The 26,342-nt window shown below is 47.7% G+C and overlaps 2 protein-coding genes across 2 annotated transcripts in view; both read left to right on the top strand.

Annotated features, from left to right (window-relative positions):
• The window catches only part of LOC144163186 (BET1-like protein), a 441,394-nt gene that overhangs the window by 270,585 nt on the left and 144,467 nt on the right, over window positions 1-26,342 (top strand). The gene's annotated exons all lie outside the window — the stretch shown is intronic.
• LOC144163182 (uncharacterized) overlaps window positions 1-26,342 on the top strand; it is an 88,058-nt gene that overhangs the window by 58,074 nt on the left and 3,642 nt on the right. The window contains exons 3-8 of the mRNA XM_077694011.1: window positions 7,385-8,964; window positions 14,040-14,201; window positions 15,488-15,598; window positions 17,575-17,770; window positions 20,489-20,594; window positions 22,699-22,832. Coding sequence (XP_077550137.1) covers window positions 7,385-8,964; window positions 14,040-14,201; window positions 15,488-15,598; window positions 17,575-17,770; window positions 20,489-20,594; window positions 22,699-22,832 — 2,289 coding nt within the window. The remainder of the gene's footprint in view (window positions 1-7,384; window positions 8,965-14,039; window positions 14,202-15,487; window positions 15,599-17,574; window positions 17,771-20,488; window positions 20,595-22,698; window positions 22,833-26,342) is intronic.

Raw genomic sequence — 26,342 nt, forward strand, 5'->3', positions numbered from 1 at the left:
AAGTCGCGCAAGAGGCGCAGTGTCCTTCCGGGAGGCGCTGTCCGGTCGAGATGGCAACTTTCACTGTTCAACAGCACCGCAGACTACTGAGTAAGATTTCGTTACCTTGTTTTCCGATTAGATTACACGTCACTAGAGAGTTTTAGCTGACCGTTTTCGACGGTCCGCTCCGGCATCGTCGGCCCGCTCAGCGCAACGGGAGCCAATGCCCTTTGCGGCCAAGCGCGCCACGCATGCGCAATGGCGCTCCCGCTTGCTATCGGAGCGGAGCGGACCGTGAAAAACGGTCAGCTGAAACTCGCTATTGACGCCATAGGCACGTTGCACCGGACAGAGGCCGCTGTGGGCGCAGCACTTTTCCTACTAAAGTTGTCTGTAGCGCACGCTAGGGCATCGGTAAACGAGTGGCGATTCCTCGACCCGTCATCACCCACTTCCTGCAGCATGCCGTGCCAACGATCTACGGGGTTGACGCTGAGACACGGTGTAAAGAACGACGGCCGTGATAAATGCATCAGTTCCTCCCTGTCATTTGTATTATCTTCAATCTAACTGGACGGCTACAATATCAACAGCCAACGTATTTTCGTCTGCTCCATTTAAACTGTTCGTTCTTCTAGGCCTTGTTATCATGACGTTACCTTACATGCCGTCTTTGTGTGGGCGCCCGTGCGTGATTCGTGATTATCCCGGCTGTTGCTGACTAGGAGTGGGCGCCGACACTTACGTAATATGAATGCTACGAACCGAGCCCGTGATATGCGGGGCATCTTCCCTACAAGAAATGACCAAGAAATGACAAGAAAAGGCAAACATCAGCGCAACGTACCTATATTCAACGGTCGGAGTTGTCTGTCATCGCATTTTACAGGTGGCATTGTAATAGTTTTGCTACACGCACCAGAAAAAAGCAATTCTGGTAGTTTGAAATGATAGAGGAGCGAAAAGAGTGGAATGCAACCGTTTCTGAACTAACAATTGGTGCTGTTCTGATGTTCGTGTATACCCAAAGTAGAATTTGATGCTGTGAATAATTCGTGTTGGTAACATTATTAACTTTTTAGCTAATGACAGCAGCTCGACTATGTAACCTGACGTAAATACGCAACCCAAACTAAATTATCGGTTACCAAATCAATAAACATACGCTACAGCGTGCAGGAAGTGGCGTGGGCCAAATTACCTCGCTTTATTGTTAAAGATATAAACGCTTAATTTTTGAAACCCTCTTTTGCAAGAAGTAGACAAGAGACACCTGAAGAAGCCCACTTAAAATTTCCTATCCCAGTCTGCCAGACATCTCCCGTGAGTCGTCTACAACTCTTATAATGCGGAGCCGCGCGTGTATTGTCGCACAACGGGAAGCCTTCGCCCATTTGCTCCATTACCTGGAGAGTACCGGCCTCACGCAGCGGCTGTAGCCCTGGCTGCAGTGACTGACTGATGTGACCGTACTGACAGCTTTATTTATACCTTTCTCTTTCTCTCTGTCTCTCTCCCTGTCATCCTTTCACTCCCCCTCTACTTCCCTTCCTCTACACTGGGTTGTATGCAGGTGAGTTCCCTGACGAGCTCAAAATATCGCCAGTGCATTTATTTTCCTTTCCATCTCCTGCAAACCACAACCACCCCCCGTGTGATTTATACCCGATTCCGTCTCAAGTACCACGCAACAACTCCTTGCCGTCCCCACAACACCTAGCACTCCACATATGACCCACTAGGTACACTTTACACATTCTAGGTACAATTCTACACATACCCATTCTAGGTACACTTTAGAGCACCTAGAATGGTCCAAATTAATACAAAGCTTCCACTATGACAACACATTCGCTGCCATGGTGCACAGCTTCATCGCGTTAACCGCCAAATTTGAAAACTTTTGCGAGGCAACGACGACAGCGTACGGTGTTCATGCGATACCCATCGCGTCTGGGCCTTGGTCCTGCTCTGTCGTCTCGATTTGTGGACCCCCCGGGGGCGTGAATCGCCGTCTGGGCGCGTCCGCGCTCTTCGCGTGTTAGTTGAGAAGACTTTAGCTGCTCTTTCGGCATCCACAACTCTAACCAAGCACGTACTGTTAGTTAGTTACACAGACCCGTCGGCGGCTCTTGCACTACACTAAGCATCTTAAGAAGAGCAGTGACAGCTTTTCAAGGACACGGACGTAGAGATAACGCACTAGCTCTTCCGACTTTTTTTTTTCGGAGCCACTAAACAAGATGTTGAGCAGAAAATCGGGAAAAATAGTTCTTGCAATTGACCGGGACTGAGCCCACCACGCACCATCCACAGACCTTGCCATCTCGTTTGTCCTTGGAGCATCGATTTTATAGTTTGGATGTGCTAGCGCAATGAATTGGAGCAGTCGACAGGATGCTCTCACTGCGCATGCGCAGCACCATGTAGAACATGCCAAGATGTTGAAATACTTAAACAATAAAACCGTATACAGTGGTTCGCTCTAAATCTTAGCGATATTCTCTTGAGAAATTGGTAAGGTGGACTTCCGGTTCGGCCTACATGGCGTGGGCACCTACAAGTACGTGCCTTAAGGCAAGATAAAGGGTAAGACATGTTATACTGTCACAAGGTGTCTTATTATACACCATATCAAAAAAGATAAACGTTGGCGGAAACAATATTGCGTACTGGATTGGATTGGGAACAGGCGGGAGTAAGGGTTAATGGTAACCTAGGGCCCTATTCTCGACTGCACAAATTGCCGGCATTTCGCCCATGTTTTTTTTGCGTAAGCACGACGTAAGCAATCAGTGACGTGCTGCACCTATAGCTATGACGACATGCAGTGTAATTTGACGAGTCACTCATAAAGATCGCTACTAAGGTATCAAATATTGTGCAAGAAGGATATAAAAACACTTGGCATGTACTATAAAAATTAAGACGGTAGCTGAGGCTGACAAGAAAAACACATTTCTGGAGGTCAAATTTGGCGCCAACACCACAAGGCGATCGAGTAACGTTGATCCAAAAGCGAGCGAAAGGCGGATGTCAAGCTAAAGAATATCACACAATTTTTTTACCGTATCTATTTATTTCTTTCAAACGCTTTTATTAACATATAGCTGGGCTCTCTGCTTCAATGCAAGCTTTGTTGCGTTATCACCTTCCCTGCCGCCACCGCCGCCACGCCATCGTCTGCTGCTATGTTACAAGTTTATGGCGTGATCACAGAAAAAGACGGCCGCGACCATCGCTTCTATGACACATAAGAGCAGCGAAGCGCTACGCCTGATAACCGCGGAGCGCACCGATATCGCCGATTCACTCATTCGTCAAGCTCGACTGCAATCAGCGCTGTAATGAACTAAATAGTCACTTTTCATTGTTATTTTTCTCTTGAGTTTGATCATGTGACCCAACAGCTTACTAGGACAAGTGTGGACAAATGCCATGCATTGGGTTCTCTTTGTCATGGAGAGGCTTGTACTGCCCTCTTATGTTGCGGTTACGCCAAACAAATAATTTTTATTTCATTGGCAAACATAAAAGCAAAATACTGCATGTTATTTGTGTGTTCCATGATCGCTGACTTGGAAGCAGTTGAAACTATAATTTGTTTCGGTAGGAAACATGCTTTAAACAGCGCGCATGTGAAACTGCGCCTGCTGCAAATTGCCGCACATTTCGCGGCGCCGTAAGCCGGGGCAATATTTTGCCCTATTTTGCTTGTATTTTGCGACGAAAACAGCCGCCATTTTTAAGCTGTTACGTAGCATTACGTCACTTTTACGCAGGCTGAAGTTGCCAATGCATGACGTAATCGTTCCTGCCAACTGTTTAAATTACGTCACGCCTTCTCAGCCAATCACAGAGGGGGTGTGTGTTACAACCAGTATTGTTGTTGAATAGCAAAGACAGGCTTACGTTGTCATGTCCGCTGCATTTAGTCTGGTTTTTCATTGCCGGCCAGGAATTATGCGCCTTTAGTAACGAGAAATAAGGCAAACTTTAGAACTGATGTCCGTAAACGACATGAAACGTCAAAATGACGACAGCACACACAACCGCTTTGTCAACCGGAAGCACGTGACCAAAATTGAAAGCCAATCAGAAAAGACTTCCGGAAAATTGCCTGAATTGCCGGCAATTTGTGCAGTCGAGAATAGGGCCCCTAGTAACCTTAGATTTGCCTTGCTAAGTAACTCGGGGGACGAATTGCAAAACATGCCTACCGCACTGGACAGAGTAGAACCGTGGGCCTGAAAATTAACTTGCAGAAAACTAAAGTAATGATAAATAATCTCGGGAGAGCACAGCGGTTTGAGATAGCTGGTGAGCCAGTGGATGGGGTAAGCGAATATATCTACTTAGGCCAAGTTGTGACCCAGAATCCAAACCATGAGGCAGAGGTAATTAGAAGGATAAGAATGGGGTGGACTGCATTCGGCAGGCATTCTCAGATAGTGAATGGCAGCCTACCATTGCCCCCGAAGAAGAAAGTGTATGACAGCTGCATCTTATCGGTACTCACCTACGGGGCAGCTACTTAGAGCTCACTAGAAAGGTTGAACTTAAGTTGAGGACGACTCAGCGAGCAATGGAACGGATGATGATAGGTGTAACATTAAGGGACAAGAAGAGAGCTGAGTGGGTCAGGGAACAAACGCGTGTTAAGGACATATTCCAGAAATTAAGAAGAAGAACTGGACGTGGGCAGGGCATGTAATGCGAAGGCAAGATAACCGTTGGTCATTAAGGGCAACAGAGTGGATCCCTAGAGAAGGCAAGCGTGGCAGGGGGCGGCAGAAAGTTAGATGGGCAGATGAGGTCAAGAAGTTTGAGGGGATAAATTGGTCGTAGTTCGCACAGGACCGAGATAATTGGAGATCTACGGTAGAGGCTTTTGCCCTGCAGTGGGCGTAGATATGCTGGTGATGATGATGATTACTGCAGCCAGCCTTAATTAAAAAGTATCGGTGTCGGCGTAAAGCAGACAATGAAAGGATAACGCTAAGGGTTACCGAAAGTACACACAAAAGGCTGTCCAATAGGAGTAATACATGTTTAATGACGACGCGGCATGATTGATGGCGGGAAATTCAAAATATAGGCGCAGGGAAGGGGGGGGGGGGGTGAGGGAAACGTTGCAGCGTAACTGTGATTTCCCTTCGGTCGGGAAAAAGCGATATCCGTCCGATATGTCGCCCTACCCCGCGACCTCGACGCCGCCGGCATAGGAAGCGACCAAGCAGCTGCAAAAGTGAGCCGCCACTAACGGCAAGAAAAAGCCCAGCGCAGTTGGCGACAAGGAAGCTTCATTGCAATGCTGCAATGTCAGTTCAAAAAGCAGCGCAAAATCACGACTCGCCACATGTGGTGGCCGCGTTAGGGGTCTCTTCATAGCTGCAGGAACCCTAAGTAGTCGTAACGTAGCATCAACCACCAGTGCACGAGCGAGGCCGAAAGATACGAAAACAGACAACAACATGAAGAGACAACAACTTCACAAAGTAATCATACAAAGAAAAGGAGGCACTGCGAAAAAAAAAAAACGGAGTGGTTTGCATGGAAGGGTCTTGCTGTGCCCTTACTGCACGTGTACGGGACTTCAGATTTCAACCAAGGCCCCCTCCTCTCCCTTCTTGCATTTAAGCATCGTTGGAAGCCTGTGTATACTCCCTATGCGGCGAACGGGGCTCCAAATAGGCGCGCGGCGGGGACACGCCGTCGTCGGAGTGGAAATACGTAAAAGTAAATGAAAAGTAGATAGAACGAAGACGACGCACGTGTGACTCGAGAGCCGAAACGTCTTCCCTCTCTCCTCCCGTCCCTCTACTGCGAGGGTTGCATCACAAAACAAAAGCGCTGAGTGCGAGCTAGGAAGAAATATTTAAAAGAAACGAGGAAATGTTGAAGTGCACGCTGATTGGTACTTTCCCTCTCGTTTGCGTTGTGAGCCGTTTGAGAGGAGACGAAAGGGCGGGGTTTTGCATTCGAAATTACGCGCTGTTTTTTTGCTAGAGAGAGCCGAGGGCTGGAGAGCGCGAAGTTTGTAGCGCTGCGGGAACCTTGTGATAAGGTCAGAGCTCTGGGAATCACTTCCGCCTTTGCCACCGATCTGAGAAGAGTGTTTTGTAGGCTGTCCTCACAAGGCTTGCTTCTTCAACGAGTGAGCGCGAATGGATTGATCGAGTAAGTTTGCTGAACCTTGATTGCGTGTAGATATTAATGCGAATGGTTGGTGACCAGCGATGCTAATATATACCACGAGCAAATATAGTTCCTCAGCTGGTGGTATGTGTCGACAACATCGTGGATCATCTTTAATGAACGGTATTACTAGGGTACTTCACAACAATTTTCTTGTTACTCACGGTCAAGTAAAACCGGCATCTGCCGATGTTTCCTGACAACGGGGTTTAGTTTTATTCTTGCACCTTGTCATTTTCATTTTCCTAGCTGTTGTCACTGTTTTAGATATTTTTTATTATCTAAGGGTTGTCACAGCCTGTGTTAGCGATGTCGTAACGAAAAAAGGCATGTCCTTATGTGTTGTGTTATGCATGAGGTTTTTATTGCTGGCAGGGGCAGATTTTTCTGAAGGTAAGTTGTAGGTGACAGCACGGAAGTTGTTGCAGTAATTGTCGCCATATTTTGGTCACCAATGCAGCAGTCCTTGAGGGCGCCTAAGCGTGCACAATTGACGAAAAGCACAAAAAATATCGCCAAAATTTGCGATGTAGAGCTGTAGGAATGAAAGAGGACATAAGAGTCCTACAAATCACCTGATATAGCGCCTTTGGGCAAATCTCGTGTTGCACTGATGTGCTAAGGAAGCTAAGATGGAATTATTGTTAACGTAACCCGATAAAGGCCGTGAAGTATGGCGCTCGGTAGGTAACGTAGAAGTGACGTCACTGCAATACTTATCAAAACTGCATGCGTTTTTGTGATTCGGTCAATTTTGAACTGAAAATTGTTGCAGATTGACGAGTCATGAGACATCTACTTTTATTAAAGAAATGAAGCACCTGCGTTCTGTTCTCTCAGAGCGTAAGCCCGACATGCCTTCTAGTTGAGCCTAGTGTGTCTTTTTTTTTCTTTACCGAGTGAGAGATTTCGCTTCGGCAGGGAATAAAGGTAACAGGCTAAAGGTATGTACTCTTCAGAATGATATGTGTGTTTTGTTTGAAAATTATAAAAAGATGAAGAGACGTCGAGTTTATAAAGAAACACTGTTCCCCCAGGTGAAAATTTTTCAGCTTATTCTTTATAAATACGGGTTAGTTATTTCCCTGTGGTAACCTGCTAGTTCTCTGCTTTCATCAGGTGTAAAGGTATTTGTCCACATACTTGACTAGAAAACTCATTGCTTATGGGTGCTTATCGCAAGTGCGCGATTTTCTGTTCGCAGTCCAAGAAGACTCGGTGCCCAAGGGTACTGCAGAGCGCAGCCGGCCACGAGCGCGCCTGACCCGTTCGAAGGCCGTCACCGCGATGCACCTTGACCTGTCGCCGTCCCAGGACTGCTGCGCCCGCGACCTCTCCTCCGGGGAGCCCGTCGCGTCGTCCCAGGGCTGCTTCGTGCCCAGCCCCTGCTCCTCGTACACATCCGGGCACTCCGCTTCGGTCCCGCACTCGGGGAGTCCCGAAGACGCCTTCGGCTGCTTCGCCGACTTCCACGAAGAAGAGTTCTTCGGCCAGGACGCACTAGTCGCGAAGGAGGAACCTCACTTCGCCGAGAAGCCGTTCAGCGAAGACCTCGGCTCACTGGGCCTCTTCATTCAGCACGACGACGTGTTCGAAGCTGCCAGTCCAGTCGAACCTGTTTACAAGAGTGGCAGCCTCGGCCTGACCCACTTTTCTGCGGAAGGCTCCGTGAAGGAAGAAGACGTCCGGACGGGAAACGCGATCGAAGAAGAGTCTCCGGTCGCTGCGCTCTTCGAGGCTGACGAGCAGCTCAGGATGGCACCGGACGTGGGGTCGAGCTGTTCCGACTTGTCTGCCATGACCAGTTCTTCGCCAACGCTGTCCACGTTCACCAGTAACCGAAGTTCAGCCCGGTCATCCTTCACGAGTCGGCGAAGCAAACGATCGCTCTCCATATCACCCACCTCAACCGACGGCATGGACCTCAACACCATTATACGCTCATCTCCGACATCCCTGGTGGCCTACCTTAATGGGTCCCGCTGTCCGTCCGCGTCCAACCTCGTGGCGGGCGCGCCGGGGGCCTACGGTCACCTTTCCGCAAGACCCAGCAGCCCGCGTTCCGGAGGACACCGCCTAAGCACGCCGTATTCGCCCACGTTACTCAAGATGGCCGCCCGGGAAGACTGCGGATCGCCGTTCGAAGGCCCGGGATTCGTCCTCCAGGCCATCGACGAAGTGGACCAGCTGGCCGACCTGAGGGACTACGACTTCCTCGAGCCGGACGACAACCTCGCTGTCATCAAGCAACAGCCCCCCGTCTCGGCTGTCGCCGACACGGCCGCCCTTCCAAGAGCGGTGCGAATGGAGCACAGCGAAGGCGTTGTCGACTCCACTCAGCCTCTTCCGAGCGTGTCGTCCCTGCTCCTGGACCTCCAGAAGCCTCCTCCGCCTTCGTACGACCAGCACATGGCCCGCAAACTGGCCTTCCAGAAGATGTACTCATCCGACAGCAGTCAGCCGTCCAACTACTCGAGTTTCGAGAGCACGGGGTCCGCGGACGCCGAGCTGGCAGAGGTTGACTCGACCACGGGAGAGCTGTTGCTGCCTCAGCAGCAGCAGCCACGCTCGTACGACTGCCAGTGGATCGACTGCCGCGCGCTGTTCGAGGACCAGGAGAGCCTGGTGCGACACATCGAGTCGTGCCACATCGACCAGCGCGTACGGGACGAGTACACGTGCTTCTGGCAAGGCTGTCCTCGCCGGCACAGGCCCTTCAACGCCCGCTACAAGCTGCTCATCCACATGCGCGTCCACTCCGGCGAGAAACCCAACAGGTGTACGGTGAGTACTTGTGCACCTGTCGCCTAGGAAGGTCTAGGCTAAAATGGCCTACATCTGGTAGGAGAGACCGCAGGTTTTGCTACTAGTACGGCAGGTTGAACAAGATATCAGTAGGCAATTCGCAGTGCATGTTTGTGTCTTTGGTACATTTCTTCCTTGATGCTGTTCATCCTTTCATATAGCTATAAATAGGAATGGCTTATTTTCACTGTGTTCGGAATAAGGGCTTAAATGTATCAAATATGATCAATGGCGTGAAAGAGTAACATCGTTACAAGATCAGAAAATAATATCAGATGACGAACTAAGCAGCGCAGTAGGATGTGTAGTGCACAGTGCAATGAGACACTGCTACCAACAGTAAACTTAACAATGAACAGTGCTCTACGTGCAAGGTAAGGGTGCATGAGTATTGAATATTCACTTCATGAAGCAACGCGGACTGTAGACTGAGAACCATTGAAGAAACAAAGAACGAATGTAAATCGATGAACTAGCTCTTATGTAAGTCAATGACAGGATAGATCGATTGTAATCTATGCAACTATTTGACACAGGCTGTTCCGGTACCAGTAGCTGTTTACGTAGCTCGAAATATAAAAAGAAGAATTGCTCTTCTTATGAGCCAAGTTCATGGCACCAACAATGCAGTGTGGATGTATTTGTGGCCTTTCCAAATAATAAGACGAATCAGCTGGTGTTGGGTCACCTTCACTTCGCGCCACTTCTTTCTCAAAATCAGCATTCGCCGTCGCTCGGATGCACCTGTATTCCTTCCGTGCTGTCACGATTTTCACACGCGCCCCTCTCTGGTTCCATCCGCTGTAGTTCTTCCCCACAGGATTTTTCAACTAACGAGGCATATAACGCTTCCGCTCTAATAAGGAAGAACAATAAGGGTACTTAGTATTTTCTGGTTGCGAGATAAAAAGTGTCATCAGTTTAAATTTTGCGAATGAAGGAACGATCCATCCGTCTGCGCGTAACATGCCGTATATAATTGTTTCCAAAATGTGGTGTGAAGGTTGCGTCATGGTGCTTTACGCAGAGACAACTGTTTACCACGAATACAATTACCAAGGCACATGCAATATAAAATACGCAGTTTGGCTTCTTGATGGTACATTGAGGAGCTAGATCTTCTGCACAGCCGTCGGAAGAAAAAATGGGGAATATGAGACAAATGCATCGGTGAACCTACATGATGAAATTAGAATTCTGGATGTCGTGACACTAAAGTCGTGAAAGTATGGTTGTTCCTTAAGTAAAGTAATGAGGAATAAGCATGCCAAAAACGTCCTCTTCATCTTAGGAAACGAAACGCTAGAACAAGTAAATGAATATAACTACCTCGGACAGATGGTTACTGCTGACTTCAACCACGAGAGAGAAATCCGGCGCAGAATAGGAATGGGCTGGGGAACACTTGGCAAGCTCTCCAAAACAGAGATAGCTCTCCCAAGCTACCTCTGTCCCTCAAAATAAAAATCTACAACCAGTGCATACTGCCGGTGATGACACACGGAGCTGAAACTTGGCACCTTGCTAAACAACTAGAAAGCAAACTTAGGTCGGCTCAACGGGCCATGGAACGAACAATGGTAGGAGTAACACTCAGGGATAGGAAACGAGCTACCTGGATCAGAGAACAAACTAGAGTAGAAGATATCATAGTCCAAATAAAGAAAACGAAATGGACTTGGGCTGGCCATGTAGTAAGACGAACCGACAACCGGTGGAGAATGGATACCAAAGATGGGTCTAGAAGAAGGGGAAGGCCATTAATTCCATGGAGAGATGAAATAGAGAAATTCGGGGGTAAACTGTGGGCTCGAGAAACGCAGGACAGGAGCGGTTGGAGGTCAATGTGAGAGTCCTTCGTACTGCAGTGGACCCGAGTAGGCTGATGATGGTGATGTCACCAAACTGGAAGCTGAAGTTTCTTAATGAATCAGGTTTTCTTTTTTTTTTTTTTTACGTTCGGGCTATAAAGCTAGTTATGGCTGTGCTGTACTTTCTAGCACTCCCCGTGGTGGTATGTGTTGCGAACAAGCGCTGTGAAGTAGTCGATGGATGGGTGCCCTGAGATAGCCACATCCTTATCTTTATCGGGGGGTCTCGCAGGTTCACTGAACCTGCGTGTCATTGTCATAAAGTATTTCTCACAAAAACGACAAAGAAAACAAAAGAAAGCGAACTACGAGGCTTTAGCGACATCAACACGTCGCGCTTTTCATGTTGCATCCAGAGTTCCTCCGCATCTGGGGTAGTTTTAATGGCCGTGAAATGCGGACGGGCACCACGCCCGGACGAACCGCCACATATGAAGCAGTCATCGCCATCAGGCATCCCACCAAGTGGCGCTCTTTTTCTTTCAAGAACGCAGCCAGGCTGGCGAGACAGCAATGAAAAAATGGTGTCCCAGGAGCCACCACTCCTGGCTGTGATGAGAAAAACCACCGACGAAGAAGCGTCGTGCTTCTCCCCCCCATCCCCTCGAACGACGAATCGACGCCAGAAGCGTTTCGTCCTACCGCACTCTTTTGTGCGTTCATTTTCAGTGCATTTACGAACCGGCAACTCCGTCACCCTTCCTAACGCGAAGGGGCGTAGCGGGAACACCTTCAAGATAAATAAAGGGCTGGGAGCTTCCAAAATCTGCTGGCGAGGTCACAGCTTTCTCCAATGACTTTAAAGGTTGTCAGATTTTACAAGGTTGAGTAGCTGATAGGAAGAAATCCAGAAATACGGGCGAAACGTCGTAGAAACGGTTCTGAGGCCTCTCCCTTTATCTTGGAGGTGATGCCAGCACCCAGGGCCGATAAGAGCAAGAGAGATGAGCGCAAAGGGATCGGGTTACTCGAAGGGGGCTCCGCACCTCTGAGTTCCTAAATAGGGTGCTTCGTGGTCCTTTCTGTTGCTTGTTTTGAAGAGAGACGGCGGCTCCCACGATCATAAACGGTGGGAAAGTCGGGCCCGACCACTCGTGTCTGCCCGTGCAGTGCAAAGGCGCTGCAAAGCTCGTCTCAGAGAAGCACAGTCTCTTCTTTTTTGAACATCGTTCCATGCTGATGAGGAGTCTCTGTGTCATCGCGTAGAAGCCTGGGAACGCGCACTGGTTAGAACATGTGGCGATAACTGCCAGACTGAGTTATAGAGTATAGCTGCTTTTTGATCTGGCTAAACCGGCCATAAATGTTTAGAGGGGAAGGCGGATGAATAACGTCTTCAGCGGAAGAAAAAACAAACAAACAAACAAACAAACAAAAAACAAACAAACAATCAATCAATCAATCAATCAAACAAACAAACAAACAAACAAACAAACAAACAAACAAACAAAAAACAAACAAACAATCAATCAATCAATCAAACAAACAAACAAACAAAAAACAAACAAACAACAAGCAAGCAAGCAAACAAACAAACAACAGAAAAACAGGGATATCGAGCAGTTATCGTGTTGAGGATGTGCTATGGGCAGCTTTGGCCCAATTATAGCTTCTGGCAGCAATTCAGAATTTTTTCCAATCCCCCGCGAGCTACGTGTCGGTCCCGATTTAAATTCGCCATTGGTAGCAATATGTGCAGCTAACACGGAGACAATACCAAATAGCAGGACGTATCCTCCCCATCGTAAACACAGCTTTTTTTCTGTATACTGTACCTGCATTCGTAACCATGCTTCCGTATCACTGTGAAATCATTTGAATTCGAATGTTAATTACGCTAGCTTGTTGAGTATATGTTCTAGTTGGAAGGCCGCCCTTGTGCTCAATTGCCTGGTTTTGTAATTCAATGTCTTTTTCCGCGATGTTCACTCCTTAGTAATTACTTGCAAGATCATGTTCTGGTACCTGGCAAAACCCTTATCAAAGAGAAGTACGAACTGAACGAACTGCAGACGATTACAGAGAGAACACAACACAAGTAGAGGTGCAGAATTGCAACAAACTACTTGCAAATCTGCGCCTATTCTCGTGTCCTGCTCTCTTTGTAGTCGCCTGCACCTTGCGCACTTCACATGCGTGGGCTAAACATTCATTCCGGTAAAGAGAATAAATTTAACAAATATATTGCAAAGAGTGCGCTTAAAAGGGCCATGCAAACAAAACGCAAGTTTGGTTCATTCGAAAGACTGCCTCGTTAGAATCTCACTAACAACACTTTTAACACACACTTCGCTCTAACAACCTAAATAATTAGAAAAATAGGGAATGACCATGCGACCCACTGGCTCATTTCCCGCAACAGAACCGATTATGGGATATGCCGAGCTGTGCGACTGGCTGAGGCCGGGAAAAGCAAACGCAAATCAGCTGCGCTTATAAGCTTGCGAACGAGCTATTTGCACTTACATTTAGGGTACATTCTTTTTGTAGTAGTATAAACGGTGTTGTAAACAGCGGAAGTTAGGAACGTGCACGTAAATATAGAAGTACCGATGAGTACGGCTGTTGGTACTGCGCGCACTATGCTTGTTTTAGCTGCACAGCACTGCGGCGCTTTTGGGTCGTCTCAGACGTCACTGGGCGGTTGGTATAAGCGACAGTGTCTTACGTGACCATATTTCTCGAGCGAACACCATGTCTCAAGCAAACGATTATTTTCTACCTTAAGAAAAACAAGCCAGGTATAAATACGGTCAAAAACAAAGGCAGAAAACGGCCAGCCCCAGTATGGTGGCGCCATCTAGGTTGACTAACAGTAAACAAAGCTCCCAAGCACATATGACATCATTGCCGACGTCACGAAGACATGGTTTGGCGGTAGAATCAAAATATTAACTGAGATTGATTAATTTGTCAGTGAATAAAGCACTGTTTGCTTCTGGGCGAGCGCTGGGGGCACCACAAAACACGAAATCTTTCGAATAAAACAAGGTTGTATTTTGCCTGCATGGCCCCTTTTTAAGGTGTACCAACCAGCCCAACAATAAGTCCGTCTAAAACTTCTTTACACATTTTTTGTGTCACGCTTCGGCATCAAAGGGATTTTATCACCAAGTTGTTCTTTAGCCATGGTATGTTTACAGCTACGAGTTACTAACGATCCTGCGCTTTCCCCGCCCACAGTTCGACGGCTGCACCAAGGCCTTTTCCCGCCTGGAGAACCTCAAGATCCACTTGCGCTCGCACACGGGCGAGCGCCCGTACTCGTGCCAGTTCCCGGGCTGCCCCAAGGCGTTCAGCAACTCGTCAGACCGTGCGAAGCACCAGAGAACCCACCAGGACACGGTGAGAGCAATTGTTATAGATGGCACCACGACGAGTCGTTTCCGTAACATGCCTAGCCGTAAAGCTTGTTTTATGGACGCTGCTGGACGGCATTAAGCCGAGCCGCCTTTGGGATAACCGAACCCTTTTAAGTGCAGGACACTTTAGGGGCTCGCCTTGTCGTCGTAGCTCGCTCGATGGACCCAAGTAGAGACACACGGCGTTCCATCGCCGCGGCCTAACCCAGAGGCCTCGAAAGCCAAGCGGTTTATATAGTCATAACCGTTCGCAACTCGTGAACCGCTGCGGCTTGTCATACACCTCCCCGTTGTTTAGCGCAAAGAAAACTGCAGGTACATTTGAGGCAAAATATACGTAATTAACCGGCAGCGCCAGCGTTCATTTAGTTAGGAAGGTTCGATGGGTTGTTTTTACGATAGTATCCAAGCGAAAAAAAAAAAAAAACCTGCAGTGCAACGCCGGCACGTGCGGGGGAAAAGCAAGCACAAAGAGAACAGAACTCCCGCTGGCGCAGTTTCAGCAGGGGGAGCACGAGCATTGCGAAGGCGGGAAATTTAAAATGCGTGGGACAAACCTCCGTTGAACTCATCACGAGAGAAATGAGACTTGCCTGTGAGAAATATACTGCGTTAAAAAAATTGTTTTACCGCTTCAAAAGAACTGGAGGCAGTCTGGTGATCACCTGGTTTGAGTGTCTACTTTGTACGACTATTTATAGAAAAGTTCAGGACTGTTCTATAAAATTATCTGGCTCTCTCTAGAATTCGACTCACTAGCTTGCTTCCGGTGAAATGCTGCATTTATGAAATTCCTTTGCCAGATCTAGCAAAGGTGCATCATTCGTCAGAAATCGCTGAGTACAATTTTTCTGCGGTCTGAAACAAATTGGTGATTAATCTATCAGCATGATGCTCGCAGATTTCAACGACGAAAGTATTGCTTATAACCACGTCATCCAGTCTTAATTTAGAATTACTGCAGCCTGAAACAAGTGTTTATGTGCTCACAAAGTGCTAATTTGGGAGCATCTTGGGAGGGAGGACCATTTGGGAGGACCAGAAACCAAAAGTATTTTCATGATCTGTATAAGCCTGATACACTTCCCCTAAGTTTCGCCCGAAGTTCAGGCCTTCGACATGCAGGTGCGCAGTCATTAGCATCGTCCGTCACAAGGAAGCGGTGATTAATCTCATCCCTCGAGTACCAAGCGTTTCTAAACGCATTCTACACACTCACAAAGTGTAGACTGCAACTAGATTGCTTAACTCTTGTGTAATCGATTCCAGAAACCGTACGCGTGCCAAGTACCCGGATGCTGCAAGAGGTACACCGACCCAAGCTCCCTGCGAAAACATTACAAGAACCACCTCTCCAAGGAAGACACCGCGAGGAAGAAGGTGAGGGAGGAACACATTTACGCACAGAACAATTGCTGTTCGATTCTCAAGTTTGATCCTCTGACAGGGGCTGCAGTACGTCCGGCTGAGGCGATCTACAAGATGACATAATTAACGCACAGTGCACGTTAATAATCCCCAGGTTACGTACAGTAAACACTAGGTTAATTATGTCCCCAAGTCAGGAAACTGGCTTCTTTATAAGCGATACTTCGTTATTAGCGGTAATGATGTCCTCTCAATCCATTGCAATGAGAATGATGAAACACTTCTAATTATTCGAGATTTCAAATAATGTGATTTCGCTAGAACAAGGGTGTACTGTAAATTAACTCAAGCCTTCCTCACGGCGGGTTTAGAGCCATGCGCCGCGGCAGTGACTAGATGCACAGATGAGACATTTATTTTGCAAAGCTCTCTCACGGCGTTTTTTTTTTTTTTTTGATACTCCGATCTCTTGCTTCGCATCACTTTCGCTTACTTTTTAATCACTTCTATTCAAACTGCACAAGGACGGTGTCTTGCCCGCTTGAGTAGAGGCGATAATAGGTATTGATTGATTTGATTGATTGTACGGTTTAACGCGCCGACGCAACGCTGGCGATGAGGCGCGCCGTAGTGGAGGGCTACGGATTAATTTCGTCCACCTGGGGATCTTTAACGTGCGCCGAAATCTCGTACACACGGGCGTTTTTTGGCGCCGCTTTTCCACCAGAAAAGCGGCGATAATAGGCATACATTTCTTAGCGTCACATTGCGTCGTTTCCTCCAAATTTTCAAAAGCAACGTATTTCAGGCACGAATTGTGCGTTACGGTACACCCTTTAATGCGTGGACACTGGAGAAAAACTTCATTCCGCTCTGACTGCGAAAAACCACCAGGCGATTCTCCTTAAGGTATATAAGAAGGCCGGCCTGTTTTGCCGAACGAACTTTGTTCTGTTGTAATTTCACGTTCTCACGTTCCGGTCTGATTAGTTTGAAATGCCACAAGGAGACGGATAAGGACTACTTCGTTTATAGTGGGTTTGGAGCCAATAACAATTCGTTTCAACTATTTGTTTTTAAATTAAACATAGTACATTTCTACTTCGTAAGATTGCTCTGCTAGAGTCGCGAAAACGTATAAGTAGAACAAGAAATGCAGATATATGGAAGGTTCAAACATACAGAACAGCTTATGGCGTGCGAACCCTGGAAATCAAGCTTCCGCGACTACTCAATAGCTTCGCCGCTAAAAACACATCCCTTGAAAGTTTGACAAACCGAGAGTTATCATTTTTTCTTTCATAATTCATGTTATCTGTTTGTTTGTAATTTCTGTGCCTTAAAAGTGTGCTTCCTTTGAATATGTCTTCTCTTTTTCTTTTTTGGGTTGTTGTTTTTTTGCAAATACAAACCATTGCAGCTTTTTATACCTAATGTTTGTTGCGCTGTGCATTATTTTTCCAACTTTTTTCTTTTACTTTCCCGTAGTAGTTTGTAACAAGGCTTAGAAATGTTAACCCAGTGTTCCTGTGCATTGCTGTTATGTACATATGGCTGTATTTTTCTCTTCTTGATCCTTGCTGTTCGCCAAGTTATGTGTAAGCAGCTTCAGTCAAGCTGTTTTTGGACAGCTTTTACTGCGGCCCCTGTCATCATGCACACAATGATGATGAAATAAACCTATATTATTATTATTATTATTATTATTATTATTATTATTGTTGTTGTTGTTGTTGTTTTGTTGTTTTATATCTAGGCTTGTTGTGCGAGCCCAGATTGCCGATTCATTATCGCCGACTTTTACCTCTACGGTTATAACAAATATCTGATATAACGAACAATTTACCGCCCCGATACTACTTCGTAATAACGAGGTTCGAATGTACTACAAAGTCTTTAACGTCACACCGGGTGTACCACTGTAGTGGTATCCGCACGCCATCCCGCCGTCCGCACCCAGAGTTTAATTCTCGCGCGCGTGGCTGCAGATTCGGGGCGAGAACGACCTGGTCGAGTCCTCGGGCGGAGTAGGCGTCAACAACGTCGGCAGCGGAACCGACTGTTGCCTGGATGTACTGCAGCCGGCGTACGCCCTGCGGGACCGGCCGAAGTTGGAGCACGCCGACAGCGGCATCGGCCGCTCGCCTGGCGCCAGCTCCGTCAACGACTGCTGCTACCGACCAGGCGAGTATACGCGTATACATAATCGCCTAAATGCAGTGAGAGGAAGACAATACAGACGGAGCCGTCTGTGTCTTTACAAGCGATCAGTGCAAACCAAAATCGAGGTCCACTGGCCATTCTGAGGAACGGCAAAACAAAATAAAATCAATAGCTATATAGGCTCGTTCCACTTCGCGGTCAACTTGGTAGACAGCTTGCGAAGCAATGTAATTATACGTGGTATTCATTGAAAAGTTTAGCTGTCAAATTCTTCACTTGGAAGCGCTGGAAAGGGCCACGGACATGGCCGATGAGCAACGGACATGGCGCGGCTTGTTCCACTGCGCCCGCACGCCAAAACACACACACACGCGCGCGCACGCACGCACGCACGCACGCACACGCACGCACGCACACGCGCGCACGCACACGCACACGCACACGCACACGCACACGCACACGCACACGCACACGCACGCACACACACACACACACACACACACACACACACACACACACACACACACACACACACACACACACACACACACACCGGAGTGCGTTGTCTGCTCCGTTTCAACCCGATTCTCAACGGTGGCGTCAAGATAGATGTTATTAATGGCACGCACATTGGACTCGAGGCATTACTTTGCGTTCGGTGGGGTAGACTTAGGAACGTCCTACACACATCTTGTGCTTAGCACGGACAAGTACTGCCATCCAGCGGAGCTTGACGTAACCAGTGACGGCGCACTCATATGGCCTGCATGCGTGCCTCGCCAGTGAATACAAGCTATACGTCTAAAGGAATAATAATTGGAACGGTGCAGTGGTCAGGAACGCTACACCGACGCTATGGTGTACTAAAATAGAAAGGTGTGTCATTCGGGGCTGGTTGGTGGGAGGGGGGGGGGGGGGGGTCTTTTTTGAGATGAAAATATCTGTTGGGGCTCTGCCTACAAAAGAGCTTTTGTAGGCAGCACCCCTGGCGGCCGTTGCTTACCAGATGGCTTCACAAGCTTTGTGTATTAAATTTATCCTTATTTATTGCATTATATTGTCCTGTTCTTTTTTCACTTTATGGCATAATGTTTTATACAACACCTTAAATTACTGTTGAGTTTGGTTTTAAAATTTAGGTGATGCTGGCTGCAACAGCAGTTGTCTGGTAAACGCCTGCGCTCCGTCCATTTTTTTTTCATCGCAAAAGGGACCCGCGCTCTCCATTGTTTTGTCCCCCGTACAACACACCTCTATCGTCTAGTACACTGTACCAACGCAGACAACCTCGTGGCACACATGTTGAGCAACGCAAGCCGCAGGTTTCGTAAATGATTTTACCGTTATTATTACAAACAATACGCGATTTAAAACTTACACAACAGCATCTTTACCACTAGTAAATTGTACTCAATATTTCAATAAAAGAACAAGTTAGTTTGTAACAACATTATTACGCAAAAAGGTGGAACTGGCGTCCCTTATTCAGACTTGAAGGTAACCTGCATCGTTGCTGACTTCGGTGCTGTCTCCTCGAAATTGAAACGGAGCTACGGTGCCCTAGAAGAGAAAGGTGTGTCGTTTGGGGCCAATTAGAGGGGTCCCTTTTGCAATGAAAATTTCTGCCGTGGAACTCCTGTTGTGAGCAGCGCCCCTGGTGGCCTCTGCTTACCAGTTGGTTTCACAAGTTTCGTTTGTTAAAGTAATCCTTATTTCTTGCCCTAAATAGTCTTATTTCTTTATTTCATGATATACAACTTTAATAAACCCGTTAAATAACTGTATAGTTTGATCTAAAAACTTGTAGATGGCGCTGGCTGCAACAGCTCTCTGGGGAACGCCTGTGTTCCATACAATTTTTAATCGCAAAAAGGAACCGCGCTCTACATTGGCTTTTCCCCCACACGACACACCTTTACCTTCTAGTACACTGTAACGGAGCTTAGCATGGCGGACTCTCCGCGAAGACGGCAATGAGCCGTCTCAAGGGTAAATTGGAACGCACCCATAGAGACCCAGATAGGGACAATGACGTTGAATAATAATAATAATAATAATAATAATAATAATAATAATAATAATAATAATAATAATAATAATAATAATAATAATAATAATAATAATAATAATAATAATAATAAGAAGAAGAAGAAGAAGAAGAAGAAGAAGATATGATGAGATGCTCGTACCTAGGGACACATTTTGCTTGGGGCCTGGTTGGCTTGCGATCAATGGGCAAGGAGAAAAACAAGAGAGATAAGGAGATGGAGGGATAGGGAGTAGGACAAAGAGATAAGGGTGATGATGTCGAATCACAAAAATCGTGCATAGTCCATCTCTACTAGGCGGTTTGTCACCGGGCGGAGGCTCCAACATCAGCGTTGGCTCTAAATAAACGCTCAATCGCCCCCCCCCCTCTCTCTCTCTCTCTCTTTAAAGAACTCGACGTGTAAAGGTTGCGAGTCTATGTTCTTGATACACATGCGCTCTTTGTTGGCGGAGGAGTTATCCAAGAACTATATATGTGGAATAGACGCACCGAATTCGGACGAATTTCTTTCCGTTTTTCGAGTAGAGAAAAAGAAACTAGAGAGCTGTTTATTGGTAGCCTAAAAAGCCGCTTAACTCGAGTGGGTATGTGACGCTGTTTAACACCAACCACAATTGATGCAAACCTGGATGCATTGCGGGGCTTGGCCAAGTTCATTCTGAATGTGCCGTCCCGGTATAAATGTCCAGGTCCCGCGTCGAGGGCGTTGCAGCTGAGCCACAGCGACAACGACATCAGGTGTCGGTCCTCGCCAAACAGCCGCTACGCACGGAGTCCAGGACTGACGGACGACAAGTGAGTCTGTCTCACATCTGGAACTGCATCGAATACACGTCCGCTGCTACCAGCAAACTGTGCGCGAAAACAGCAAAAAATATCAAAGCCCGTTTCTTAAAGGCGCCATGCAGACAAAATACAAGTTTTTTTTTTTTCGAAAGATTTCGTCTGTTATAGTGTCCCCCAGCGCTTGTCCGGCAGCAAATGATGGTCTTCACTGAGATAATAATCAATTTAGGTGAAAACTTTAAATCTCTCGCTAAAACGTGTGTTTCTGTGACGTCGGCCATGAAGCTATAAGTGCGCGTAATCGAAGATTTTCCACGGCTTCATATGGCTCTGCAGCCTTCTTTGCTGTCAGTCCTCCCAGATGGCGCTACCATACTCAGTCAGAGACCGTTGTCCGCCGTTGCTTTGTTTTTGACTGTATTTGCACCTGGCTTGCTTTTGTTACCGTAGAAAGTAATCGTTTCGTTAAACGTGGGTATGCTCAACAAACAGGGTCACGTAAGACAACGTCGCTTACGCCAACCGGCCAGTGTCGTGTAAGACAACTCCAAAGCGGCGGTCAGCTGTTCAGCTAAAACAAGCATAGTGCGCCCTGTACCAACAGCTTTGCGCATCGGTACTTCTATGCTTACGTGTATTTTCGCAACTTTCATTGTTTACCGCATAATTTTGACAGCTGTAAAACGAATGTGCATTACATTTAGTGCAATAAGCTCGTTCTCAAGCTTATACGCTCTGCCTAATTTTCGTTTGCTTTTGCCGGCCTCAGCCAATCGCACAGCTGGGCATATGACATCACGGGTTCTGTTGCAGGAAATGGGCTAGTGGGTCGCATGGCCATTCTCTTATTTCCTAATTATTTAGCTTATTTGAGAGATGTGTGCGCTAAAAGTGGTGTCAGTATGACTGTAACGAGACAATCTTTCGAATGAACCAAACTTGTGTTTTCTCTGCATGGCCCCTTTATGAGAAAGCTGGTTAACATGCACAGCTTTCTGCCATGCAACCTGACGCAAAGTCCAAAATCCAATCTGCTTCGAGTGGCGCAAACGGATAGACATCGGCCTCATAACGGGAGCGACGCAGGTTCGTTTCTGACCACGGGAATTGCGATTTCTTCTTGAGGTGTTTGATGCGCCTTCGCTCGTCACCATCACTGTTTTGTGAAAGCCATTGTGTAAAGTTGGCTTTCGGGCAGTGAGTTCGGGGCGTCATTTTTTTTTGTAATGGACTTTGACTTTGGACTTTGAAGACATTGGCTTTCGACCGGAGATAACTTCGGACTTCAACACTTCACCAACGATTATCATCATTGTCAAAAAAATTTTCTTTCCTTGAGTGCGTTTTGCGGAAACGTCGCCGTCAGTAAGGCATAGAAGGCTTCGATTTAAAAAAAAAAATAGGAAAGAAAGTTCGTGGTATCGTCAACAGCGAGACAGGCAAAAGCACTGGAGACGTGATCGGAAAATAAGAATGAGTGTTGGAGACTATGACAAGGATATATAGCTGTGCGGAGTACATCATTGTGCGAATTAAGGGCATACGATCCACATCTCTATACTTTGGGTCAGAATGTAGCAAACTTTAGGTGGTCGTTGTACGCGAGAAAATGCGGTAACTGTTTAGAAGTGACTGCAGCACGTGGCCATCATTCTAAACAAACTAAAAAAAGTGCGATTAACTTCTTTACCCTGAGTAGGACGTTATACTGCTTGTCTATTTACTGGCCATGCCTTGTAAAGCAGTCATTCTCGGCAGAAATTGGTCTAATTGAACAACGTTAAAATTACGATACTGCGCGAAATTAGGTACGCCAAAAAGCTCGCGACGATCAATAAAACGCCAGTTTAGATATGCATGTACACTCGAACTCGTTAGTGAAGTGCACTTCTTTGACGTTAAAGCGACCACATCCCCATCAACTTAAAGGAGGGATGAAAGAAACTTTCTATAGAAGAAATAAAATAGAGCATCGTAAGGCGGTAACGGCTAAAGAAACTTGGTAGAGACCTTCGCCCTGAAGTAAACGCAAGAAGGCTGAGGACGATTATTATGGTGATGGTGATTACAAATATGATGATCTACAATAAGCGACCTTCTTTCCTTGGTGCAGGCTGCACCCGCAGGGTTATCCGATTCCGCTGTTCCGGGCTAGTTCTTTCACGGAGACGAGCATGCCCCGAAGTCCGACTACCAGCGTCCTCCTCGAAGTGCCACGAGCCGACGTCCACTTCACGTCAGTAGGGGGTGAGTACAATTCCCAGCACTCCCACGACTCTTAAAGGGACAGAAAATCGATTTTCGTGGAGTACATGTCCTCAAGCTCATATGAAAGGGAGCTTTATACAGTAAGGTAACTACAGAGGATCTCTAAAATTGGCGGAAATACTTTTAACTTGGCACTAAACTTTATGAAGTCTATAAGGTGGCGCCATGTAGCGTTTAAACGGGACACTAACGTACGAATACAAACGGCTCCGTCGGTTTCAACGCGTGGTTCAAAAACCACTCAAAGAAAAAGAAAAAAAGGGCGTTTGGTATTGTTTTAACCGGAAACAAGTTTTCAAACACCCCTTTTCATCTCACGTACACTGAGAAGTATTTTACCGCACGGCTGATGGTCCTGGTTGCCAGAATTCACTTTGGCAGCCTACTTAAATCTGGTAGATCTAAAAATGTCGCTTTCAAACGTTATAGGGCCCTATCACCAAAACAGTTTCAGTTCGAGGTGTTTTAGGCGATGCCCTTTCGTTTGGGACGGAGAGAATATACTCCTTCAAAATCGATTGTCTGTCCCTTTAAGCATTCCATTCAAGGATATTTTGGTTGTTAGATGCCTTCGACAGCTAGCGGCTTCCGTCCTGTTGTAGACGTCAACCGGTTCTCCTTTACTGCGGTTACCATATTCAAGTAACTCTTAACCGCACAGTTCCACTAGAAAACGCCGGAGAGAGTCACGATGAGACGAAAGATGCCATGTCTCATGTCGCAGTCCATGCACACATGAAGGAGGAATTCAGCTGCTGCGTTTCCCACATACAGGGGGAATTGAAAGAAGTGCGAACAACGGAGCGCACAGCCTCCGACGCATGCTGCCTAATCTGTCTGCAAAGTCAACTACGCGCATGCGCACTGCTTCAAAAGTCTTTGAGGGTGTGGCCTACATTTATGGGAAAGGCTTGATCAAGAAGCGACGCCGGTCGTTTATTTTGAAGCGCCTTTTCACGCTGCGTCACCACTGAGCAGGATGATCGTTGAAGGGCATCATGCTAGCTGGGGAATCCGCCTCTTTCACAACCTCACTGCGCATGCGCAATCCCCTAGCGGCCAAGTCCCTAAGCAGTCCGGTAGGGGCAGCAGACGACATTCCCCACAGCTCCCGCACAAGCGGGAAGGGGTCGTGGTTGTATTTACATCGTTTGATTTTTTGTGTGTGCTCGTTGTGCGCGGAACAATGCCCACAACTTGTGCTGCGTTCCGCTGTAACTCGGAGTGCCGAAAAGGGAACAGTGTCGGCTTCTATCGCTTCCCGTCGGCCGCACGCGATCGGCTACGGCGGCTTGCGTCGCTCGCGTCGGCTCGGGTGATGGGAACTTTAGGTTTAGAATCCTGGCGGATATTTGATCGCCGCTATCTGTGCAACTGCGAATGACAATCGGCAACACAACTTTTCACTACACTATCATCCCCTTTCTCGCATGTGGAACTCTATTTAAGCTATAACTGCCGTTTGAGCGATCGGTGACCAAGACATCTGCGTAGCCTGTTTCGATGCTTCCGCGCAGGTATCGCCATCTCTCGGCCGCTCGGCGCACCGCGCGCCGCGGCGACCGGTCAGCGTAGGCTTGCATCGCGGCAGATATCTGATCGCCGCTTTTAAAATAAACCCTGACAACAATCCCTAGCACAATTTTTCACCACACTAACACCTACTTTCTCGCATGTGGAACTACTTCTTAGCGATCAGATTGATTCAGAAGAGCAGCGACAAGCGCGGTTGCTACCGTGGTCTGCGCCGGTTCGAGCCGCTGAGTGTGCCGAGCTGGCAGGCGCGGCCGGCGTGTGCGCGGACTGTTTCCGAAGGCAGAAAACGCTTCACGATTGCTTGCTTTATCCATTTCTTGCGAGCAAACGCGCAGAATTTACAAAATCAGCTCAGCGATCATCGTAGTTGACCATGGAGCAGAAACAGTGGGCGGAGCGACGCCGACGACGCATCTCATGCGCGCATCGGGCCGTCTCAAATTCACGCGTATGACTAGTCGTGGCGACAGTCGTAACGATCAGTCGCATGCGAATCGCATGTACCAATCGTACATGTGTCCAGCGCTTAAAGGCATTTTGCGAACTGCCGGCCTTTGTTGAGCTGGCGATCGCACTTCATGCCAGACGACTCCAAGTACTGCTCGCTCTGCTACTCGGACGGCACACGGATCTGTCCGAGATTTCTCTGCCAGCCCTCATTCAGTGATAAGGAGGCGTTATAACACCAACACAGAAGAAAAACTTCGGCTGCTCCTCGCCGTAATGTGGGATTGCCGTGCATACAACCAGAACGCAGCCGGAGGAAACGCCGGCAAACCCTACCGCTTCAACTTCTGCTAGGCACGCTAGGTGGCAGCACACCGCAATGAAAGAGGCGGATTAAGTAGATAACAGGATGCTCAGTGGCGACATAGCATGAAAAGACAACATAAAATAAATGACCGGCGTTGCTTCTTCATCAAGCATTTTCCCTAACAGTAGGCCATACTTTCAAACGCTCTGAAAGAACTGCGCATGCGCGCAGTTTACTGACAGTGTAGCCAGACGGTGCAGCATGCGTCGGAGGCTGTGGCCTCCGTTGTTCGTATTTCTTTTAATCCCCCCTGTTCGCCCAGTATTGTGAGGCGTGGTAATAAATGTTCTATAACGGTTCGTCATGGATTGCAATAGAAGCAGGATCTAACCAGCTAGAGCGGACACACGAGAGGACACACGAAGAGAGAACACACGAAGTTTACAGCACGAGCGCAAGCTGACAACGGATTTATTACAAGAATATTCGCACGAGGATCAAAAAACGCCGAAAGGGTTCCAAAATACCACTGTAAAGTGGTAAAGGGCTTTATAATGATACAAACTGGCGGGCAGTACGTCATGAGCTGGTGAAACGGCAAAACGTCATATGATGCCATTCGGAACCAATTAGAAGCAAAAAAATGGATGGCGATTACGATACACCCTGATGCGATATTTGGGTGCAGCAGCATTGCGCTGTGGCAGCACTCACTCGTGGGTTGTCTCGACGCCAGCCATGATGAGCCTCTGCGTCAGCGGCGCGGAGTGAGTCTCAGGAAGGGACCGCGACCCGCGTCTTAGGCAGGGAACGCAAACCATCGTCACGCGCACGCCTTTCAACAGCGTCGCGCAGACGAGCGTCTCGTGCGAGCACAGCATACTTCCACCCCTCTCCCACCGCGCACTTCCGGAGAGCGCTGGGTCACGCCGCCCCGGCGAACCACCCTCCCCTCCCAATTTCGCGACACTCTCCTGCTTACATCATACTGCATCTCCTCCTCCCTACCGCACACTTTCGGAATGCGCTCTCGCCGCCACGGCGAACCGCCCTCCCCTCCCTATTTCGCGACACTCTCCTCCTTCGTTTTCTTTCATAATTCGGTCTTGCCATCGTTCACTCGGTTACGACGGCGACGCGGCTCAACCCAGAGACGGCCGCGAAAGGGCTGCGCTATGCTATGCTATGAGGTTTTAAGA

This window comes from Haemaphysalis longicornis, unplaced genomic scaffold, assembly GCF_048455015.1.
Source record: "Haemaphysalis longicornis isolate Haplotype H1 unplaced genomic scaffold, Haemaphysalis longicornis Haplotype H1 scaffold_12, whole genome shotgun sequence".
NCBI classification, from domain to species: Eukaryota; Metazoa; Arthropoda; class Arachnida; order Ixodida; family Ixodidae; genus Haemaphysalis; species Haemaphysalis longicornis.